At 38.5% G+C, this 19395-nt stretch overlaps 1 protein-coding gene across 3 annotated transcripts in view; it reads right to left on the bottom strand.

Moving 5' to 3' along the window:
- Positions 1–340: 340 nt before the first annotated feature.
- DGKB (diacylglycerol kinase beta) overlaps positions 341–19395 on the bottom strand; it is a 567171-nt gene continuing 548116 nt past the window's right edge. For all 3 annotated transcript variants that reach the window (XM_063452403.1, XM_063452402.1, XM_063452404.1), the window contains exon 25: positions 341–945. In XM_063452403.1, the coding sequence (XP_063308473.1) occupies positions 838–945 (108 nt within the window). In that variant the 3' untranslated portion in view covers positions 341–837. The remainder of the gene's footprint in view (positions 946–19395) is intronic.

Raw genomic sequence — 19395 nt, 5'->3', positions numbered from 1 at the left:
TTTATAGCAAAATAAACATGTTACCAGTGGTAGACTGACAAAATCCAGCCACAATAAATATGTTTATCTACAGGAAAATAAAATGTATTCCGTTTATTTTGTTTATTAAAAGGTAACAGTTTGGTTTGATTTTTAATTGTGTTCCTGACTGAAATTTATAAGGATAAATAGCTAGTATCAATATATACATATATCTATATCAATATATCAATATATATATATGTATATATATATATATATATATATATATATATATATATATATATATATATATATATATATATATATATATATATATATATATATATATATATATATATATATATAAAAGTGTGTTAAAGCATATGGTCTAGTTCAGGGGTTCCCAACCCAGTCCTCAAATTTCCCCTACCAGTCCAGGATTTAGGGATTACCCTGTCGTGTCTAAAGTGTTTTTTTTCTTCTTCTTCTTCTAAAAACACCTTAGACACAACTGGGTAATCCCTAAATCCTGGACTGGAAGGAAGGTACTTGAGGATTGGATTGGGAACCACTGGTCCAGTTCATTGATAAGGATGTGTTTAGAAACACAGACATGGTTTCATTTCCCTGCAAGTTAAATATCAAAGAAAATGCATGCAAGCGATATATATGGTGCTATGTTGCTATATAGAAAGAAACTCTGACTACACATGCTATACAACTTAAAAAGCTATTACAATAAATTAACTCAGATTATAATTTTACATCAGATATCAAACTGATAGTTCCATTACTTAAAATACTTCTATTAAAGAAATCCATAAACTTATATGAAAAATCAGTAGTTCCATTGCTTGTTCCAATAGTCGTGTACATTTATTCTTTGTTTTTGCCCTTTGTTCCCTTAATAAGAGACGTGAAGATGCCATTTTTTGGAGGAGGTCCCATCAGCATGGGTGCCTGGTTCTTATGGGTAATCTTGATCTAAAAAAATAAATAAATAAACATATATTATTTGCTTGTAAGATTCTTTAGAATATCATGTTCTAGTTTCATAAACTTTAGATTTTGCCTCTAATTTTTTTCATATTTTATAGGTGATTTATATGCAAAGTACATTGTCATTAACATTTTTTTTTAAAGAAAATTATTGCTTTTCCTAAAAAACAAAGGGGAAAAAAAAAGTATGCTTAATGTGAAGCTGAACATACATAACAATTATTTTAAAATATATTTTTATTTCCACAGATAAGTATAAAATAATTTTGAGTTAATGTCATCCAAAATTTCACAAAAATCATGTTGTATTGCAGATAAGTTGAAATTCATGGTTAAAAAATGTCATAAAACTGAAAAAAAAGATCAAAAAGTAAAACAATGTATAGATAATTTTGTATAATCTCAAATTTATTATCATATATTCATTTTAATATCTTTGTTGAAAGGACCACTAAATGCACCCAGATTCCTTCATCTCTATGACATTTTGTAGAAACTGCAAAGTTTACATTGCAGGGTTAAGCATACCTCTAGTGACTGTCTTCCATCACAATAAACGTAGAAACTGTTCAGTTCTAACTGCAAGTTATTTTGAGTGATCAGGTGATCGTTTGAATTCCCATACTCTGAGCCAATATAGGTGATAACTCTGAGGAAGTGGGCTAGGTAAGGAAATGGGTGTAAGGCTTATTTGCATTAAATTTCTACAATCAGTAGTACGCAATTCCAATACAAGTGAAGTACATGCTGAACCCAATTTTGAGCCCTGCATTTTTTGTACTTTGAACTATACTGAGTCCTTGGGAAATGCTGGCATTGGGAAGGAATAACAACCTATTGTGCCAGGAGTGGGAAGTTTCTATATAGAGGAGCTGTGCCTTGTGTTGGGCGAGCATTATCTGAAATCTCGTAAGTGTTTTTAATTACATATTTTTAATAAATATTAAAGTGTTTGTTATACAGAGAACACTATGATTGAGCCATTTAATTGGCTCAGAGCTGCCCGCAAGGGCATAAAAATAGGCCAATTATTGTACTGGAAAATATATACATAATATGAGTGTAATCCTTTTCGTTCATGGTTTGGCTACATTTTGGCTCAGAGTGCGGGAATTCATACGGTCACCTGATCAGTCAAAATGACTTGCAGTTAGCACTAAATCATTTATTTTAGTTTATTTTGTATTTAGCCCTTGTTTCCGTTCCAATGAATATCTGCTTCTGGAGTACCTTTGACTTGTTATTGTTTCAGAATAAGCCTTTAGCTATATGCTTGACATTCTTTGTATCTGACAGCTAGGGTGTTTAATGCTTTCTTTTACAAAAACAAAAACAACTAGACAATAAACTTATTAAAAGGTGATAAAAAGGTTTATTATGTTGTGCAGGGAAAGAAAACTTGGATTGACTGACCATATTTTAAGGATACCTGAAGCTTGGCAAATTGTCGGATCGGAAGAATTTCGGTACTGAAAACGCAGTTCAGAAGATCCAAAAAGGTGCAAAAATGTGCCAATTAGTGTACTGCAAAATATATACCTTTATTATATATATATTTTTTTTTCAGTACCTTAATGTTGTCTAAATGCTCTGAAGAATTTCAGTACCAAAAAATATGTTCAGATGAACCAAAAAGGATCAGAAATGGGCCAAATCAGTGTGAAAAAAATCTATATTTAAATATTACATATTTCTATACGTGTATATAGATTTGTTTTACCGCTCCTCCTTTTATTCCCTCTATCGGACAATTCTCACTGAACTGTGAATAAAATGAAAATATAGTGACTGTCCACTAGCCATTAATCATCTTTTATCCAATCAATCAATCAATCAATCATTTATTTATTTTTTGGCACCAGAGGCAGAATTCAGAGTCACAAATTAAAGTAAACATGCTCAGCTATTGCGTGTTTTTATTTGATTCACGACAAATCAGGAATTCAACCAATCACCAAATTGGCCCAAATTTGGACGAACTGCAGTTCGGACCAAAACGTTTGTAGAAATGTTAATGTTTATCAATCCTTCAAAGGGACATAATAATATAACCAAGTGTTGCGCCCTCTCCAAATGCCAAAATCTATAGGTTAGAAAACAAATCTTTATTCAGGCCTACCAAGTAGTAAAATATTAATAGATAACGGTAAAACTCACATCTGGTTGTCTCCAATAACGTGTGTCAAAAGTCATGTTTTAATCTCTAAATTCTACAAATCATGGCAGACATACTATACTAGCATTAACATAACTTTTTTCTATTTTGCAGTAGAGAGGCAAAGGTCTACTCCTTACTAAAGCATCAAATGAATCAGAAATAAATAACTAAATATAGTTAAAATGCCATTTGCAGAGGCGACGTGACATTCACACCCACTCAAGGGAAACCTGAGGTATGAAACTCATCAGTTTGACGGAGAACATTTGGCTTTCAATACAATATAGAATTATACAATATTATACAAAACTGATATTTGTACAATGTACATTCCAATAGTGCGTAAATGCAAAGTGTCAATCTGGTATGTTACTTAATAAATATATATTTAATCAATCAATAAATTAATGAGACATATATATTGAATATATTGATCTCAGAGAACATTATTGACAAGAGATAGCCATGATATTTGTATAGTATCCTCAGAAATTATGCTTTCATTTATTAAATAGCCCATCTTTAAATTAAAGTAATACCTTGAAAGTTAAAAAAAAAAAAACAATACAATGAAACTATAGTTGGAGAAATATTACTTATATTGCAGTAAGGGATTCTTGATAACTCTTTGCATTGCTTACATTTTTTATTCTTCAGCAATAATAATTTAAGAATGTTTTAGTTTTTTAGTATTTTTACTGGTCTATATTAGCTATTAAACTGGTAAAAAAAAGACTAAGAAATAAAGTTCAATTGCTGCAAAGGCCATCAAAGATGAACTAGTCTTCTGTCTTGCTAATGAGCTGGTAATAACATTTGAAAGTCATTGTATGGATTAGAGCAGTTATACTAGTTCTGATTTATTTTAACACAAACTACCTTAAATAATACATACTTTAGACAATTATGTCTACAATGTTTCCTAATTCAAAATTAAAGGAGGAAGGCATTTTATGAGTGCATGCTTCACTTAGAGCTAATTGAAAACAATTATAAAACTGGCATTTTCCCTGTGACTTTAAGATACATTGTTGTAAGATAATAGATGTCACTAATTATGTAATAAAAAGGTTACATCTTGCCTTCGGGCCAGTGATAGTAAAAGTTTCAATAGTACTTAGAGACATTTTTCTTTGCAAATCTAGTACTAATACGAGGCTCATCATTTATTAAATATCAGTTGTCACCTATAAGGTGTCTGTATCAGAAAAAGTATTTCTCGAGAGAAAAAAAGACACCACTTCATTAAAATCTGCTAAATATATTTCTTTTAAAGTACATACCTGACATTTGCAGGTAATATTAATATCTTTTTTTTGCCATATATCCACAGTATTGAATAAAAATGTATGTCATGCAAAGCAAGATCGTTAGCATGGAAAATTGAACATTTTTAAAATCTACAATTTTCAAGACATTTAAAAAAAAAAAAAAGATCTGCTCAGCCGCATTAAATTCTTTTGCTCCTTACTTTCCGATGTGAAAAGATACAACATTTTTTTTCAATGTTATTAGTATTTGTATTCACATTCAATATTACAATTAAAAAAATGTGTAATTTTGTAATTCATTATAGCCTCAAAATGAAAATATATTTATATTTATTGATAAGAATTTTATGTAAAATGTGAACAAACAGTGCATTGCAGGTTAGAAGAAAAAGTAAAAAAAAAATTTTATGGTACAAAAAAGGAAAGAAAGAAAGGAAAAGAAAGTGAGGGAAAGAAAAGGAAGACAGTGTCACGGTGCCGCGGGATTCTGTCGGCGTGGCCGCTGCAGACCACTACCCGACCTCCTTCCGTCCTGGTCCCCAGCGTGTGCAGCTTTCCTAGAGACGCCACTGCGGTTCCGGTTTCAATGGGGATATAGCCTTTGCCCACATTAAAGATGGTGCTTACGTGCATGCGACGTCATGCTATAGATGTGCACGCGAGTTTTGGGGTCAGAGGACACATTGAGCCAAATACAGCTTTAGGAGGGTTATTTAAACCCATATTGCCTTTTGATCAGTGCCCTTTCGTGGTTTCCCTTGGCTGGTTATCCGAGAGTGTGTTCCTGATCGTATTATTATGGTTTTTGACTTTGGCTTAATTTTTACTTCCCTGATTTCTGGTATCCTTGACTTTTGGCTTTCCCTCATCATTGTGTCTCATTCTGTATCCCTGTCCTTGGCAAGTATTTTGACTATTCTTGGGTACGTTAAGTCCGGCCATTCTAAGGTCCGGTTAGACGTTATCCTTAGTCCTAGGTGTGATACTATTTCTGCGTGCTGGATCAACTAGTAATCCTGACAGAGAGTAGAGAAGAGGTAAGGAGGGCAGAGAGAAAAATGAAGGGGGAAATTCTCGACTCATCAACCAGAACTGCTTCCAGTACTTATTCATAATGGTGAACTGCACTAGTTTTAAAGGAATAGTCTAGAAACCATAACAACTTCATTGTGATGTCATTGTTATGGTGCCTGGAAGGTCCTAGGTTCCATCCTACTTTAAGGGGTTAAACCGTTTTTGAATGTTTTAACACCAAAACTGTGAGGGTGGTGCCAGTCTGCTTCCCTTGTTCTGATGATTATCCTAGACTTCATTGAGGAAGACTTGGACAAGGCATATAACACACGTCATATTCCTGTTCTCTGTTTCACACACAGCATGTATAAACCGTGGCTGGGCTGAACCTCCGGTCAAGTTCCGGTCTATGAGAGCATTGCCGTGGGTTACCATTACAATGCTCTGACGAGGTGCGTTTCCTACTGGACTACCTGGAATCAGGATTCCCCCCTCACTGGCCAAAGATTAGCCTCAGGGAGTGGGGGAGAAACTGCATTTTCTTTTTTATTAAAGGCCCCTTATCTACTCCACTAGGCCACCTAACCCTCTATTTCAGCCTCTAACCCCACACTATATCCCATAACCTCCCACTACACCCCAAGCCCTAACTACACCCCCACTACTTTTCCTAACCACCCACTACAGCTTCTAAACTCCAGTACTGCCCCTAGCTCCCAACTACAAACCATAAGCCACCTCTGCACCCCCTAATCACCACAAATGACTCTAGATCCCCTACTGCCTCTAGCCACCCACTACAGCGCTTAGTCCACCACTACTGATTTTAAACCATGACTACTGCCTCTAAACCCCACCACTGCCCCTATCCCCAACTATATATCCTAACCCCACTTCAGCTTCTGTGCTCCCACTATAGCCCTTAAATCCCCACTAGTAATATGTGAAACATTCTGGACACTAGAAGCCAGATTGGATAGTTTGGACATTTACATATGTATTAAGGCAATTTGCCTGGATTTGTGGGAGAGGCTGGTTTGCTACCTCTAGCCTACTTAAGGCACTCCCCTTACCTTGCTCCTTACCATTCGAGGTCAGAGTTGAATGAGGATCCACTTCCAGGTTCTCTCAGATGCCATCTTGTTTTTTTTTTTACCCACAAGTTTTTCTGCAGCAAGCTGTCTCCAGGAATCCTCTTGCAGGCCTTTTCCATCCGTCCAACTTCTTACCCGGGTCTTCATCGTAGATCGCGTCCCAGGGACTCCTAAACCGTAAGTCAGACCTACCTGTCACGCCAGGATCGGTTCCCATGGCGCATGGTACAGCACGGGTCCTCGCTTTACGGTTTTCTCTGAACAGTCGCATTTCAAAGCCTTTTTTGCAGCTTCATTTCTTACAAATTGTCCGGCTAAATTATGCGTATTAGAGAAGCGATCAATTTGCACAAACTGTTTTTCCTTGCTTCATTTAAACGATTGTCATTTTGGTTTGTGTTTTCTGGTCGACACTTATTCATAGTATATTCTATGCACGATTGCTGTTCGCACACGTACTGATCCAACCAATCATACGTTTCCTGCACAGTAATATACATATATATATAACTTACATTTTATGTTCCCCTTACTCACCATTATTATATAACACATATGTTGTTGGTACATAGGCCACGGCCTCCCTCAGATATCTTATTAAAGCCATGCCAACATTTCTGAGTAACACATATCTATTGCATAGTATCAACATTTTATTTGCAATCATACGCAAGCAAACCTTAAAACATTGCTGCTACAGGCTATAAGTCTGCTTTCTTTCCAACAATACACACTCATCATACTACTTCTTTTACCCATTTCAGGCTGTCAAGCTTATATATATTTGCTCCACTCGGGTTTTTCCTGTGAATTTGTCATACTACCAGGTACGTACACCTGCTCATATGGTATTTCTACCATACATTTCATTTCATCCCCCTAGGTTAGAGTGCTTGCAATAGGGTCACAGGCATCCCAATAGGTATTTACCCTTTCTTAGCAATCGTTTCAGAGGCAAACACCCATCGGGCCACACGTTAGCTAGCCGCCTCGCATGTTGCATAGAGAGGGCCTCACCGGCCACTCCCTTCCCCTGTTTTCTGTCTTACAGTCACCGAGAGGCCTAAAACTCCAGCCACTACGACCCCTCGCGCCAACGCATAGATAGAGCCTCTCAAGCCGCTTGGCAATTAGCAGGGCCTCATCTGTCACCAAACAAGTATAATGTTTTCGCCATCCGGCCTAGCTAGCCTGCCAGTACAATTTGGTGGTTTCCTATACTAATTAATTGTTTTGTTTATAGTATGTCTCAGGAAGGGGTAGAGGATTTCTCCCTGCCTAGCACCCCGGCTAGAGCTGTCACTCCCACGCAAGGAGGAGAGCTAGCCAGTCCAGCATCGATCAGATCATGGACGATCCCACGTATAACCACGGAATTGAGGAGACGGCAAATCCCCTACCCCGCTACAGCAAGGAAAGTAGAACTTTTCAAACTGCTACGCACATCTACAAATAACATGGATGCCGGGGAAGGACCTAGCCAGTCCAACCCAGGAGATATGCATGCCATGTTAGCCTCACTCATGGCGTCCATGAGCAAGGTCAACTCCAGGCTGGATAAACTTGAGTCGGTCACCACGGCCCTTACTCTAGCACTTGCCATTAGTTGCTCCAGCCATCACCCTGGATGACCAGGAAGTTAGCCCGGCTCATATGATACCTGAGCATATAAAAAGGGATATCCTGGAAGGTAAGGACGTCAACCTGGCTTCCCTGTTGATTGCCTCCCAGGATATTGTTGAGAATAAAACGTATGCTTATGATGATGTATCTGTTGTTGTCAGGTCTAGGGATGCCCGCCTAAACAGGAAACGGACTATCCCTGAATTTGTACTAGCTTTTGGTATTTACAGGGATGTCATCTGTGCGGTCTATCCCAACATAAGAGAGGAGTTTGATCTCTATATGCATAAGCTGGTAGACCTGGGCAACAAATATGGTGCTTCAGCCTTCTATGACTACCATAGGTCTTTTTCTGCAAAAGTGTCTGGAGCCTTCTCCCAGTACCATAGGCGTGCGCACGGGGTGTGCCGGGTGTGCCTGGGCACACCCTAATCCCCGCGGCACGCCTATGGATTAAGTCCTGCAGGAACGGAGTTCCTGCACTTTTTATGAGCAGAAACACCGTTCCTGCAGGCACTCAGCGCCCCCAAATGCCCCCCTTCCTCCCCCTGTCATGGGGGGGGAAAGAGGTGATGGACCCCAAACCCCCCTCCTCCCCCGGTCGGGCGCCTGTCTTCATCTCAGCCGTGGCGAGGGAGCTGTGTGCTCTCTGCTCCCTCTCGCCGCGCGCCGTTTGCTGATGCCGGAGCCGGAATATGACGTCATATTCCGGCTCCCAGCTTCAGCAGACAGCCCGCGCGGTGAGAGGGAGCAGAGAGCACACAGCTCCCTCGCCGCGGCTGAGATGAAGACAGGCGCCCGACCCACTGGACACCAGGGACAAGTCCACGCCAGCATTCCAGGTAGGGAGGCTGGGTGGACATTTTTTAATTAAAAAATAATAATTTGTGTGTCTGTGAATGTGTGTGTATGTGTGTGTCTGAATGTGTGTGTATATGTGTGTCTGTGAATGTATGTATGGGTGTCTGTGAATGTATGAGTGTGTGTCAGTGTATGTGTCTGTGAATGTGTGTGTGTATATGTGTGTTTGTGAATGTATGAGTGTGTGTCAGTGTATGTGAATGTGTGTGTGTATGTTTGTCTGTGAATGTATGAGTGTGTGTCTGAATGTGTGTGTGTCTGAGTATGCGTGTCAGTGTGTGTGTGTGTGCATATATATATATATACACACAGACACACACATTGGAGTGTATATTTTTTTTTTTGTGGGGGGGGAATCTTGGGAGAGTTCCCACACTTTATTCACCAGGACTTTATTCTCCCCTGTCGGCTCACACAGAACCGGTGCTATCTGAGTGCCGGCTCTGCTCTAAGCCTCCATGGGCCAGCGGGGAGATCAAAGATCTACCTCACCGGCCCACAGCAGCATGGAGGGAGGCAGGAGAGGACCCGGGGAACTCCAGACAGCAGCTCCGCCAGGTTCCTCTCGCGATATCTTAGCGTTGCCATGGCAACGCTCAGATCTCGCGAGAGTTAACTCTAGCCCCGCAGGCTAGAGTTAACTCTCCACTGGACCACCAGGGATGGCACATGGCAGCAAGGATCCCCCCTCCCTACATAAGGTATGAAGGGAGGGGGGATATTTACTAATCTGCCCCCACCTCCACAATCCCTCCAAACATACAGAACACACACACCTACAGCACCCACACACAAACAGCACCTACATAAATACAGCACCCTCACACAAACAGCACACACACAGCACCCACACACATACAGTACACATACAGCACCCACACACAGCACGCTCACACACACAGTACACTAACCACACCCTCACAAATACACGACACCCACACACATCACACAAACAGCACCATCACACACACATCACACAAACAGCACCCTCACACACACACAGCACACTAACAGGACCCTAACAAACACACACACCCTCACACCCAAACAGCACCCTCACAAACACACACACACAAACACCCTCACCCACATAGCACACTACCAGCCCCCTCACACACACATCACACTAACAGCACCCTCACACATACACACACACAGCAGCACCCTTACACACAGCACACTAACAGCACACACACACACACACAGCAGTGTGTTTGTGCACAGCACACTAACAGCACACACACATACACATGCAGCGTGTGTTTGTGCTTTAGGGTGCACACCCTAATGCAATAGGCTGCGCACACCTATGCCCAGTACGGAACACGATCCAACTGGGGAAGGATAGATACCATCATTTTTTGCAGACACTTTGCAGGTCTAAGAACACCGGCTTGTGCATACTGCTCCTCCACAGCCCATACTACAAACTTTTGTCCCAACACGGCGGACGAACATGCCTCCACGCAAGGAGCTAGTTCCTCTGGGGTTCCAGAGAAGTTGTCACGAGACAAACTGGGACGCCCAATCAAGTTTCTGGGCAAGTCCCAGATATGTAATAATTTTAATGTTGGGTCTTGTAATTACAGTGGATGTAGACTATTGCATGTCTGTTCAAAATGTTTTAGGGCACATGCAAAGACCATGTGTCCAAATAAAATGTATTCCAAGCCTTACCTAACGTCCATTAATATGCCAGTATTCACTGCATTTATGTCTCAGCACCCATCTAGACACCTAATAGTGTTATCTCTGGTTTAACAGAAGGCTTCCATACAGGTATCCTACACTTACCAGTCGGAACTCTGGAATGCCTTAATCTACAATCCGCCCAACACAACCCCACAGTGGTTGACACCCTCATAGCTCAAGAAGTGGCTGAAGGCTTCGTATTGGGGCCTTTCAAAACTTCCCCATTCACAGAATGGCGCACTAACCCCATTGGTATTGTCACAGGGAAATCTTCCCAAAAATAGAGACTCATCATTGACTTCTCGGCACCCCACTCATCGGCCAACCGCAGTCTTAATTCCCTCATCCCCTTTGAGGAATTCTCCCTGCAATACACCACCATAGATCACGCCATTACCGCTATCATACAAGCAGGGGTTGGAGCCTGGCTCAGTAAGACCGACATTACCAACGCCTTTAAATTACTACCAATCCACCCCACACTGTGGCACCTGCATGGCATCAAGTGGTCCGGGAACTACAATTTTTTCTCCCGGTTAACCTTTGGGTCCAAAAGTAGCCCAGCTATTTTTGACACATTTGCCGAAGCATTATGCTGGTTACTATTGAACATAGCCAGATGCCCTACGGTATTACATTACCTGGACGATTTCCTACTGGTCGAGGAGAACACTTCCCCTCCTACTAGTCTCAAAGCTACCACTAAGCTATTTGAGCAACTAGGTGTACCAATCTCCCCTAAGAAAACAGAGGGGCCAGACACGGTTATCATTTTTCTGGGTATCCAATTAGACTCCGCCACAATGCAAGCGAGCCTGCCACACGATAAGATAGTGAATATTCTCACTTACATAAACAGCTACCTTCAGCTCGGTACTGGCAACCGCAAAGAGCTACAGTCTCTGCTGGGATCACTAAATTTTGCTATGCACATCATACCTCAAGGCCGCACCTTTATATCACGACTATTGCATCTTTTTCCATTTTTCCTACATGACACGCACAGGTTGTCCTTAGATACCCAAGCTATGGCAGATCTAAACATGTGGAAGAGATTTTTATCCACTTGGAATGGTAAAAGTATGTTCCTCCCTCAATTGACTGACTCATCTCCCACCATTTGGTCAGATGCGGCATCTACCACTGGTTTTGCAGCAATTTTTGGGAACGAATGGCTTTGGGGCAGCTGGCCTTCAGCAGTTCAGGATTTGGAAGGTTTTTCCACTACCTCAGCTCTTTTTGAGATCTATCCCATCGTGGCGGCTGCCGTAGCATGGGGTCATTTATGGGCAAACATGTCAGTTCGTTGCTACTCAGATAACCAGGCAACCTGTCACATCATCAACAAAGGTCGTTCCAAATCCCTTACGATCATGAGATTTCTGAGGAAACTCACTTGGTTGGCAGCTTGTCATAATTTTTTCCTATGTTGTTTCCATGTTCCAGGTGTATGTAACACAGCTGCTGACAATTTGTCTCGCTTTAAATTTCAGGCGTTTCATCAAGCACTCCCGTCAGCGGCGCCCACAGCCACCATCACTCCAACATTTCAACAACTCATACTGGACTAGAAACCATCATGCAGCATAGCAGGACATTGTCCCAATTGGCACTTTTAAACAATACACACAAAACATACAACAGAGTTTTCACACTGTTCAAAAGATTCCTTCTGGAACATAACATCATGCAACCATTTGTTATGACATCTTTTTGGGGGTTTTCTTCCTTTTGCCACCTTAAAATTAAAATGTCATATAACACCATCAAACTCTATCTCACTGGCATTCAACACCACATGCTAATCTTACACCCAAATAACAACAGTTTCATGGCCTCTCACCAAATTAAGACCATACTCAGAGGTATTCAGAAATCAGAACCCACACATACAGCCCAGAGGCTACCCATAGATAACCATATCTTTAAAGCATTATCTAACCTGCTTGACTTAAAACTGTTTGACACCAATACAAACTCTATTATCAAAACTGCAATATACATAGCTTTCTATGGATTTCTAAGACCGATAGAATTCACTACAACCTCCACGACCCAAACTACTCCTTTCCTCCTCTATTCCCACTTGACAAAACATATGGATCATTACATCCTGACTTTACCTCACTCCAAAACCAGTCAGCACATACCCGTAAACATTCCGTACTATCCCACGCACAACAGATGGTGTCCAGTCAGGGTTCTTGATGCCTACATACAGCATCATAACTTACTACCCTCACAATCATTACTACAGCTGCAAGGTTCAGTACTCACCACTACAACCTTCATGACCTACGTCAGCTCTTTGCTCACACAACTGGGCCTCAACACAGCCAACTACTCGGGGCACTCCTTTCGTATAGGAGCCACGTCCACAGCCTCCAGTGTAAACATCCCAACTCATGTTATCAAAACACTGGGGCGCTGGAAGTCATCCACTTACTCACGGTACATACCTAACCCAGTACAAGAATTAAGGGATGCTTTCAAAAACATGTCTGGTTGATAAAATGTATATGTATTGGTTGTCTGTAAATGAATTTGTATATTTCAATTTTGCCCTCTTCTTTCTCAGGCCTACCTCATCGTCGGTTCCGGCACACCACAACCGACTTGCTCTTTTTATTATCCTACATTTATCTATGGTATTTCACACTGTACTATCATAAGCACCTAACACAAATATATATATACATATATCTATATCTATATATATATATATATATATCTATCTATCTATCTATATATATATATATATTTATTTATTTTTTTGGTGAGATTTGGTTGTTTTAATTTATTTTCTACATTCCTTATAGTGTTTCATTCCATTTTCATTTTATGGCGATTATTGCTTATTGTTATTTAGGCAAATGTTTAATTTAGCTTTAGCTTCTCTCTTTCTGTGCTTTTTGATTTTATAAGTGTTTATGATGGGTTTCTCCTGTTAGGTTTTATTATAGAAGTTATTTTATGAAATAGTGAATTTATTGACTTTATCCACAACAAATGCTTCAAAAGCAGTGTAACTGCTCCTAATATAATCATCAGATCGATCTGTTGAAGAATTCAGCATTCACTTCTAATAAATAGATATACTATAAAAGGGATACAATTTTCTTACAGCACTGGGCCTTATTTCATATGCTGTGCCTTATTATAATTTAATGAATACATTAATTAAACTAGAATGTCATCTGACTAAGACCTAGATTCATCAAACTGTGATATTGTGCCTTGTGAAAATTGTAAAATATCTCCCATTGATTTCAAAGGATGTTACCACACTTAATTTCTATAATTCATAGCATCATAATTGGACCTATTGGTAAATTCATTAATAGTCCCTTTTACCACCCAAGCTATATTAAAGAGGTTGGTAATATTCTAATCCTTTAAGTGCCAATTTTTTAAATTCATTTTTGTCTAAACACCTGCAACAGAGGAGTATAAAATAAATTTTAAAACATAATCAATGAAGCCCTTTCCTAAATCAACATATTCATTTATGAGCAGGTAAAGTAGTATTGTAAATAATGTAGTGTTTTTGACACATATGCTATTGCAGTGGTATTCAGAATAAACTTAACATTCTGTAATAAAATGTGCTTTTGAAAAGTAAAATGATGAATACTTCTTTTAAGAAACACATATGCAGACATTTCAAAAGTGTAGGGACTCTCGTGCATTTTATTGCCTTTCTAAGAAAATATATGCTGGTGTGATGATGTTTTCTTAGCATATTAAGGGGTTCTTTAATTTCTTATGCATACATTTTGGGATTTTGACAAAAATAGCATTTTCTTTCTCTAAACAAAATTTAATGAGAAGCATTTTGTGTGTGAAAGGTTATTTTGGCAGCCCCCTGGGAACCAACACCTCATACTGTTGTGCAAATGTGATTAAGGATAGGTATAGTATTTATCACTACTGCATATTTTTATACGAATATTTTCATGTAGTAGTTATTATTTCTAACTAATAGGAATATGTGTTAATAAGTTTAAAATGTGTGTAAGTGCACCCCATGGAAACTTATTTACCTTAAAATGAAACTATGTGACCTCCTACCCCCCCAAAAAAACATTTATGCACATTTATGTCTAAGAAAATTGTATACTGTCTCCTGTCTCCATTTTTTATATTACGCTAAGTGGGACATCCATGTTTATTTTACTACCAAACTACAACTGAGGTAGCACATGTGGTTTCTAATTCACAAACCAGATGTTTTTGTCTAATATCATATTGAAATTTTAAACATGCATGATCTAAAATTATTTCATATTTTCATTTTCAATTATTTTTTAAACCCAATAGTATACAGACATGGGATAGAGCAGGGGTGCCTAAAATGTAAATTCCCCGATGTTTTAAAACAACATCTTCCCTGGTGCTTTGCCATTCTAAAGGCATGCAAAGCATCATGGAAGTTGTAGTTCCACAACATCTGGGGATCTACCATTTGGGCACCCCTGGGATAGAGAAAGCACTGACATTTTTTTGTATTTAAAGGAATACAGGTAGGTAGAAGTTGTTTTCCTGGCACTATAGTGTTAATAGGTCCCCCCCCACCCTCATGGCCCCCCTCCCGCCAGGCTCTAGGGGGATGAAGGGGTTAAACACTTACCTTTCTCCAACGCCGGGCTCTCTCGGCGCTGGGGACTCTCCACCTCCTTCCAACGTCATTGGCTGAATGCGCATGCGCGGTGCATTCAGTCAGTCCATAGGAAAGCATTTCTCAATACTTTCCTATGGACGCTGGCGTCTTCACACTGTGAAAATCACAGTGAGAAGCGCGGAAGTGCCTCTAGCGGCTGTCAATGAGACAGCCACTAGAGGCTGGATTAAGCTATATGTAAACATAGCAGCTTCTCTGAAACTGCTATGTTTACAGCAGGCAGGGTTAACCCTAGATGGACCTGGTACCCAGACCACCTCATTAAGCTGAAGTGGTCTGGGTGCTTATAGTGGTCCTTTAAAAAAAAAAAAAAAAAAACATAAGCCACGAATCCTCCCTCAAGTACAATATTTCTCAATGGAAAATATGATAATCAGCTAAGTCAAGACCCATAGGTTTTAGATATTTATTTACCAATTTAACTTTTTTGATTTTACATTTGAGGTACACTTTGAATTCTCGCTTCAGTAAATAACCCTATAAAATGTAAATTGTTGGCATTTTAAAATGAATTGACAATGCATTTTGTAGACCAGAATATCTAAACCAGAAGACTTCTTCAAACCAAGTATGCCTTCAGTTTGGTTATTTTTGGCCTAAAATTTAAAGTTCCCTAATATTATAGAGTTTATTCACTTAACTCTGAATTTTAGCAAATTGAAAATCAAATGGAAAATTAAAATATTTATATTATTTTAGTGATTTTATATAGGGGAGCGGCCTGACAACCCCGGCAGAAATACCAGATAATTTTAATTTGCAAGCCCTATGTTTGACCCTGTAACTTTCCAAAAACCCTTAAAATCTGTGCATGGGGGTACTGTTGTACTTGTGTGAGATCACTGAAAATATATGTTACTGTTTGAGAAGTAAACTGCATGGTGACAATGATCTCATCAGTGAAAGTGCAGCTTTTGGTTGAATAATGCAAAAAACAAATATGAACATTTCGTTTGGCAACTGGCAACTGAAACAGACTGGACATACCTCATTGTGAAAACCCTAGGTTGTCTACTTTTGCAAATGGTATGCCATGATGGAGTAATTCTCATTCCTGTGCTGCCATACGATCTCAAAGGCAACATATGCCCAGCAAAGCAATCTGGCGAATTTCAACGTGTAAAAATTGAAATGGGCAAGCTCTTTATTTGACGCTGTAACACTGCACTATTGCATGAAACCTGTTCATGGGGGCATTGTTGTACTCGTGGGACATCACAGCATACACATATATGTGTTTTATTGCAGTTTAAGCTAACAGAAGCTACAGATTTAAAATGCCACACAGAACTTTGAAAATAATTTCTTAAGTTATCACCCTTTTCTTTTTTTTTTTAGATTTTATTCATATTAAACTGTGTTCATGTATAATTATTTGATCCAGAATGAAAGAAATATTTCTCCTGAACAAAATTATATATAAGTGTGGTTGCACTGAACTGATGAAAGAGGTAAATTATGGTTGAACAGACATATAGCTCAAATTCTAGGTTTTTGTTTTGGTTCCGAACTTGCACAATTGTCTCTGTTAATGCATACATTTGCAATACGGGGACCAAGATACGAAATGGTCTGTGGTCACATATGTGCTGAGTATATAAAAGCAGGCAGATCTAAGTGTATAAAATGAGAAAAGCTAAACAATAGCAAAATGTATGGTTGAAAATATTTTTCATTTAATTTTGTAAACAGCCTGCCTACCACCATCAGACTCTCCCCTAGTCTTTAATCCCTTAAGAAGTCCCTCAAAACGCATCTTTTCAGAAATGTTTAGGGCCTCCCAGAGTAACTTCTTTTTTAAAAATGTGTCTCCTACTCTCTCCTAAAGGGCCACACTCCATTCTCACATCCATTTCTGCTACTTTTACACCTTGCTGTTTGCTGTCCCCTTTGATGCCCTTCATATTGTGTCCTTATACTCCACTTCTGCAGACTGTAAGCTCGTATGAGCAGGGTCCTCATCAACCTATTGTTCCTGTAACATTTTGTAATTGTCTCATTTATTGTTAACTTTCTCTATTTTATAACTTTATAAAGAGCTGCAGAATAAATTGGCGCTATATAAATACCAAAAATAATAATAATAACAGCTAACTATGATTACCCAATTTTAATGATCTGGTTGCAGCCATTTTGTATCAGGTTAAAATATCACTTAGTGCTGTTAGTTATTTTGATATAATTTATTTAAAAATGTAACATGTTTATATATGATGTGAAATACTTTTCAAAACAGACACAAAATATAAAATGCTAAGATAATAATTAAAAAAACACATTCCATTTATTTCTTTTACTTTGACATATTTTTTATATTGTTTTTCTACTGCACTATCTTCTCTTTTGCATCGATACACTTGTGGCTTAAGATGATGCAACTCATTTAGAAAAATTGAAATAGGAATGTTTTGTGCTATGACTCATAAACATACAGTATCTTATACCGGATGATAAACCAGTTAGTCATGCCACACACTAGTTTTATAGAATAATAATAAATACAATTATATTCTACACAATAATATTTTTATTGTGTTGTAATGATTAACCTGTACAAAAGAAAGTGATGGATTAAGTATGTTCTATTTATATATAGGGAAGATGAGCAAGGGAATCAAAAATTTAAATATTTTATTTGACATTTCCCTTGTTCTTTTACAGTTTAAGTTTGAACGGGATTCAAGATATGTTCCATAAAATATAAAGTGATAACACTAAGGGGTTTATTCACTAAATGCCAAACAGTATCTAAACAGCAGAAGAATGCAGTGCGGCTCACAATTTGGCTGTTTTAAACCTTTGGGCGATTCAGAAAAGGCAAATTCTATTATTGCACCCTAGTTGAAACTTCCACTCAGCTGCTGTTCGGTTGACTGTTGAAATCAGCTGAATTTCCAGCAGAGAAATTTTAACAGCTGGATTCAGGAGAACTGAATATATATTCCTCTAACTCAGTTTAGTTTGCATTCTGCAAATCACTTGTTAATTCTGCACAATTCAGCCCTGAAAACTGGGAGTTTTGTGATGCTTCAATATGAGGTGTCATTTGATTCGGCCCATTATACTCCTTTTTTATTTAATCTGTCTTGGTAGATACATGGTAATAATGGTGCCATCGTTATTCTTAAGCAAAAAGTGAAGATGACAGACCTGGATTTTTTACGTAAATGATTAATAGTATTTTGTCCACTTTGTGTTCTTATAGGTATCACAGAGTTCTTAGAGTATTAATAAAGCTGTCAGCTCAGGTCTGTTGCAAATCAGTGCCGAAATAGAATGGAAATAATATATTCCACAGATACCAACGAATGACAGTTTGGATTATTAAAAGCTTAATTAATACATGCATTTTTTGTCTTAATTATCCCTAATTAATTAGAAATTACTCACAGGTAATCTTGGCTCCACCAGTCACAAATTTAGAGACATGTCTTTTCTTCCTAAGTTGCAAAATTTGCTACACAGAAAGCAGGCATGCAGTAAATTGAATTGTCAATTAGAAAAAAATATTGATGCTGGTAAAATGAGATGAAATTATGCATAGATAAACACATATAATTAATAAATTATTGAAAGGATTGTGTGTGTTTCTGGCAATATGTAGGTGTGGCAGATAGTGTCTGTGATTAGATGTGTGTATGTGTGTCTGAGAGTGTGTATTTGCGTGTATGTTGGGTGGGTAATAAGATAAATATGGTCTATTTCTTTGTGTGTGTCAGACAAAGTGGTTCTGTGCATGCACCTGTTTCTGCGTATCTGGGTACATGTATGTCTTGGCAAGTATGTCTTAGAATGTGTGTGTTTTATACACATATCGAAAACTGTATAGCGGGTGGTAGCTGGCCATTTGTTTGGGGATTTGAACACTTTCTTTCTAAGTTGCAAAATTTGCTTCACGGAAAGCAGGCATGCAGTAAATTGAATTGTCGGTTATAATAAACATATTGATGTTTGTAAAATGAGGTGAAATTATGCATAGATAAACGCATATAATTAATATATTATGGAATGTGATGTTTGACAAATGACAAGTAATATTGT

The sequence above is a fragment of the Pelobates fuscus genome, chromosome 4, assembly GCF_036172605.1.
Source record: "Pelobates fuscus isolate aPelFus1 chromosome 4, aPelFus1.pri, whole genome shotgun sequence".
Lineage (NCBI taxonomy): Eukaryota > Metazoa > Chordata > Amphibia > Anura > Pelobatidae > Pelobates > Pelobates fuscus.
This window is presented reverse-complemented; position numbering and strand designations above follow the sequence as displayed.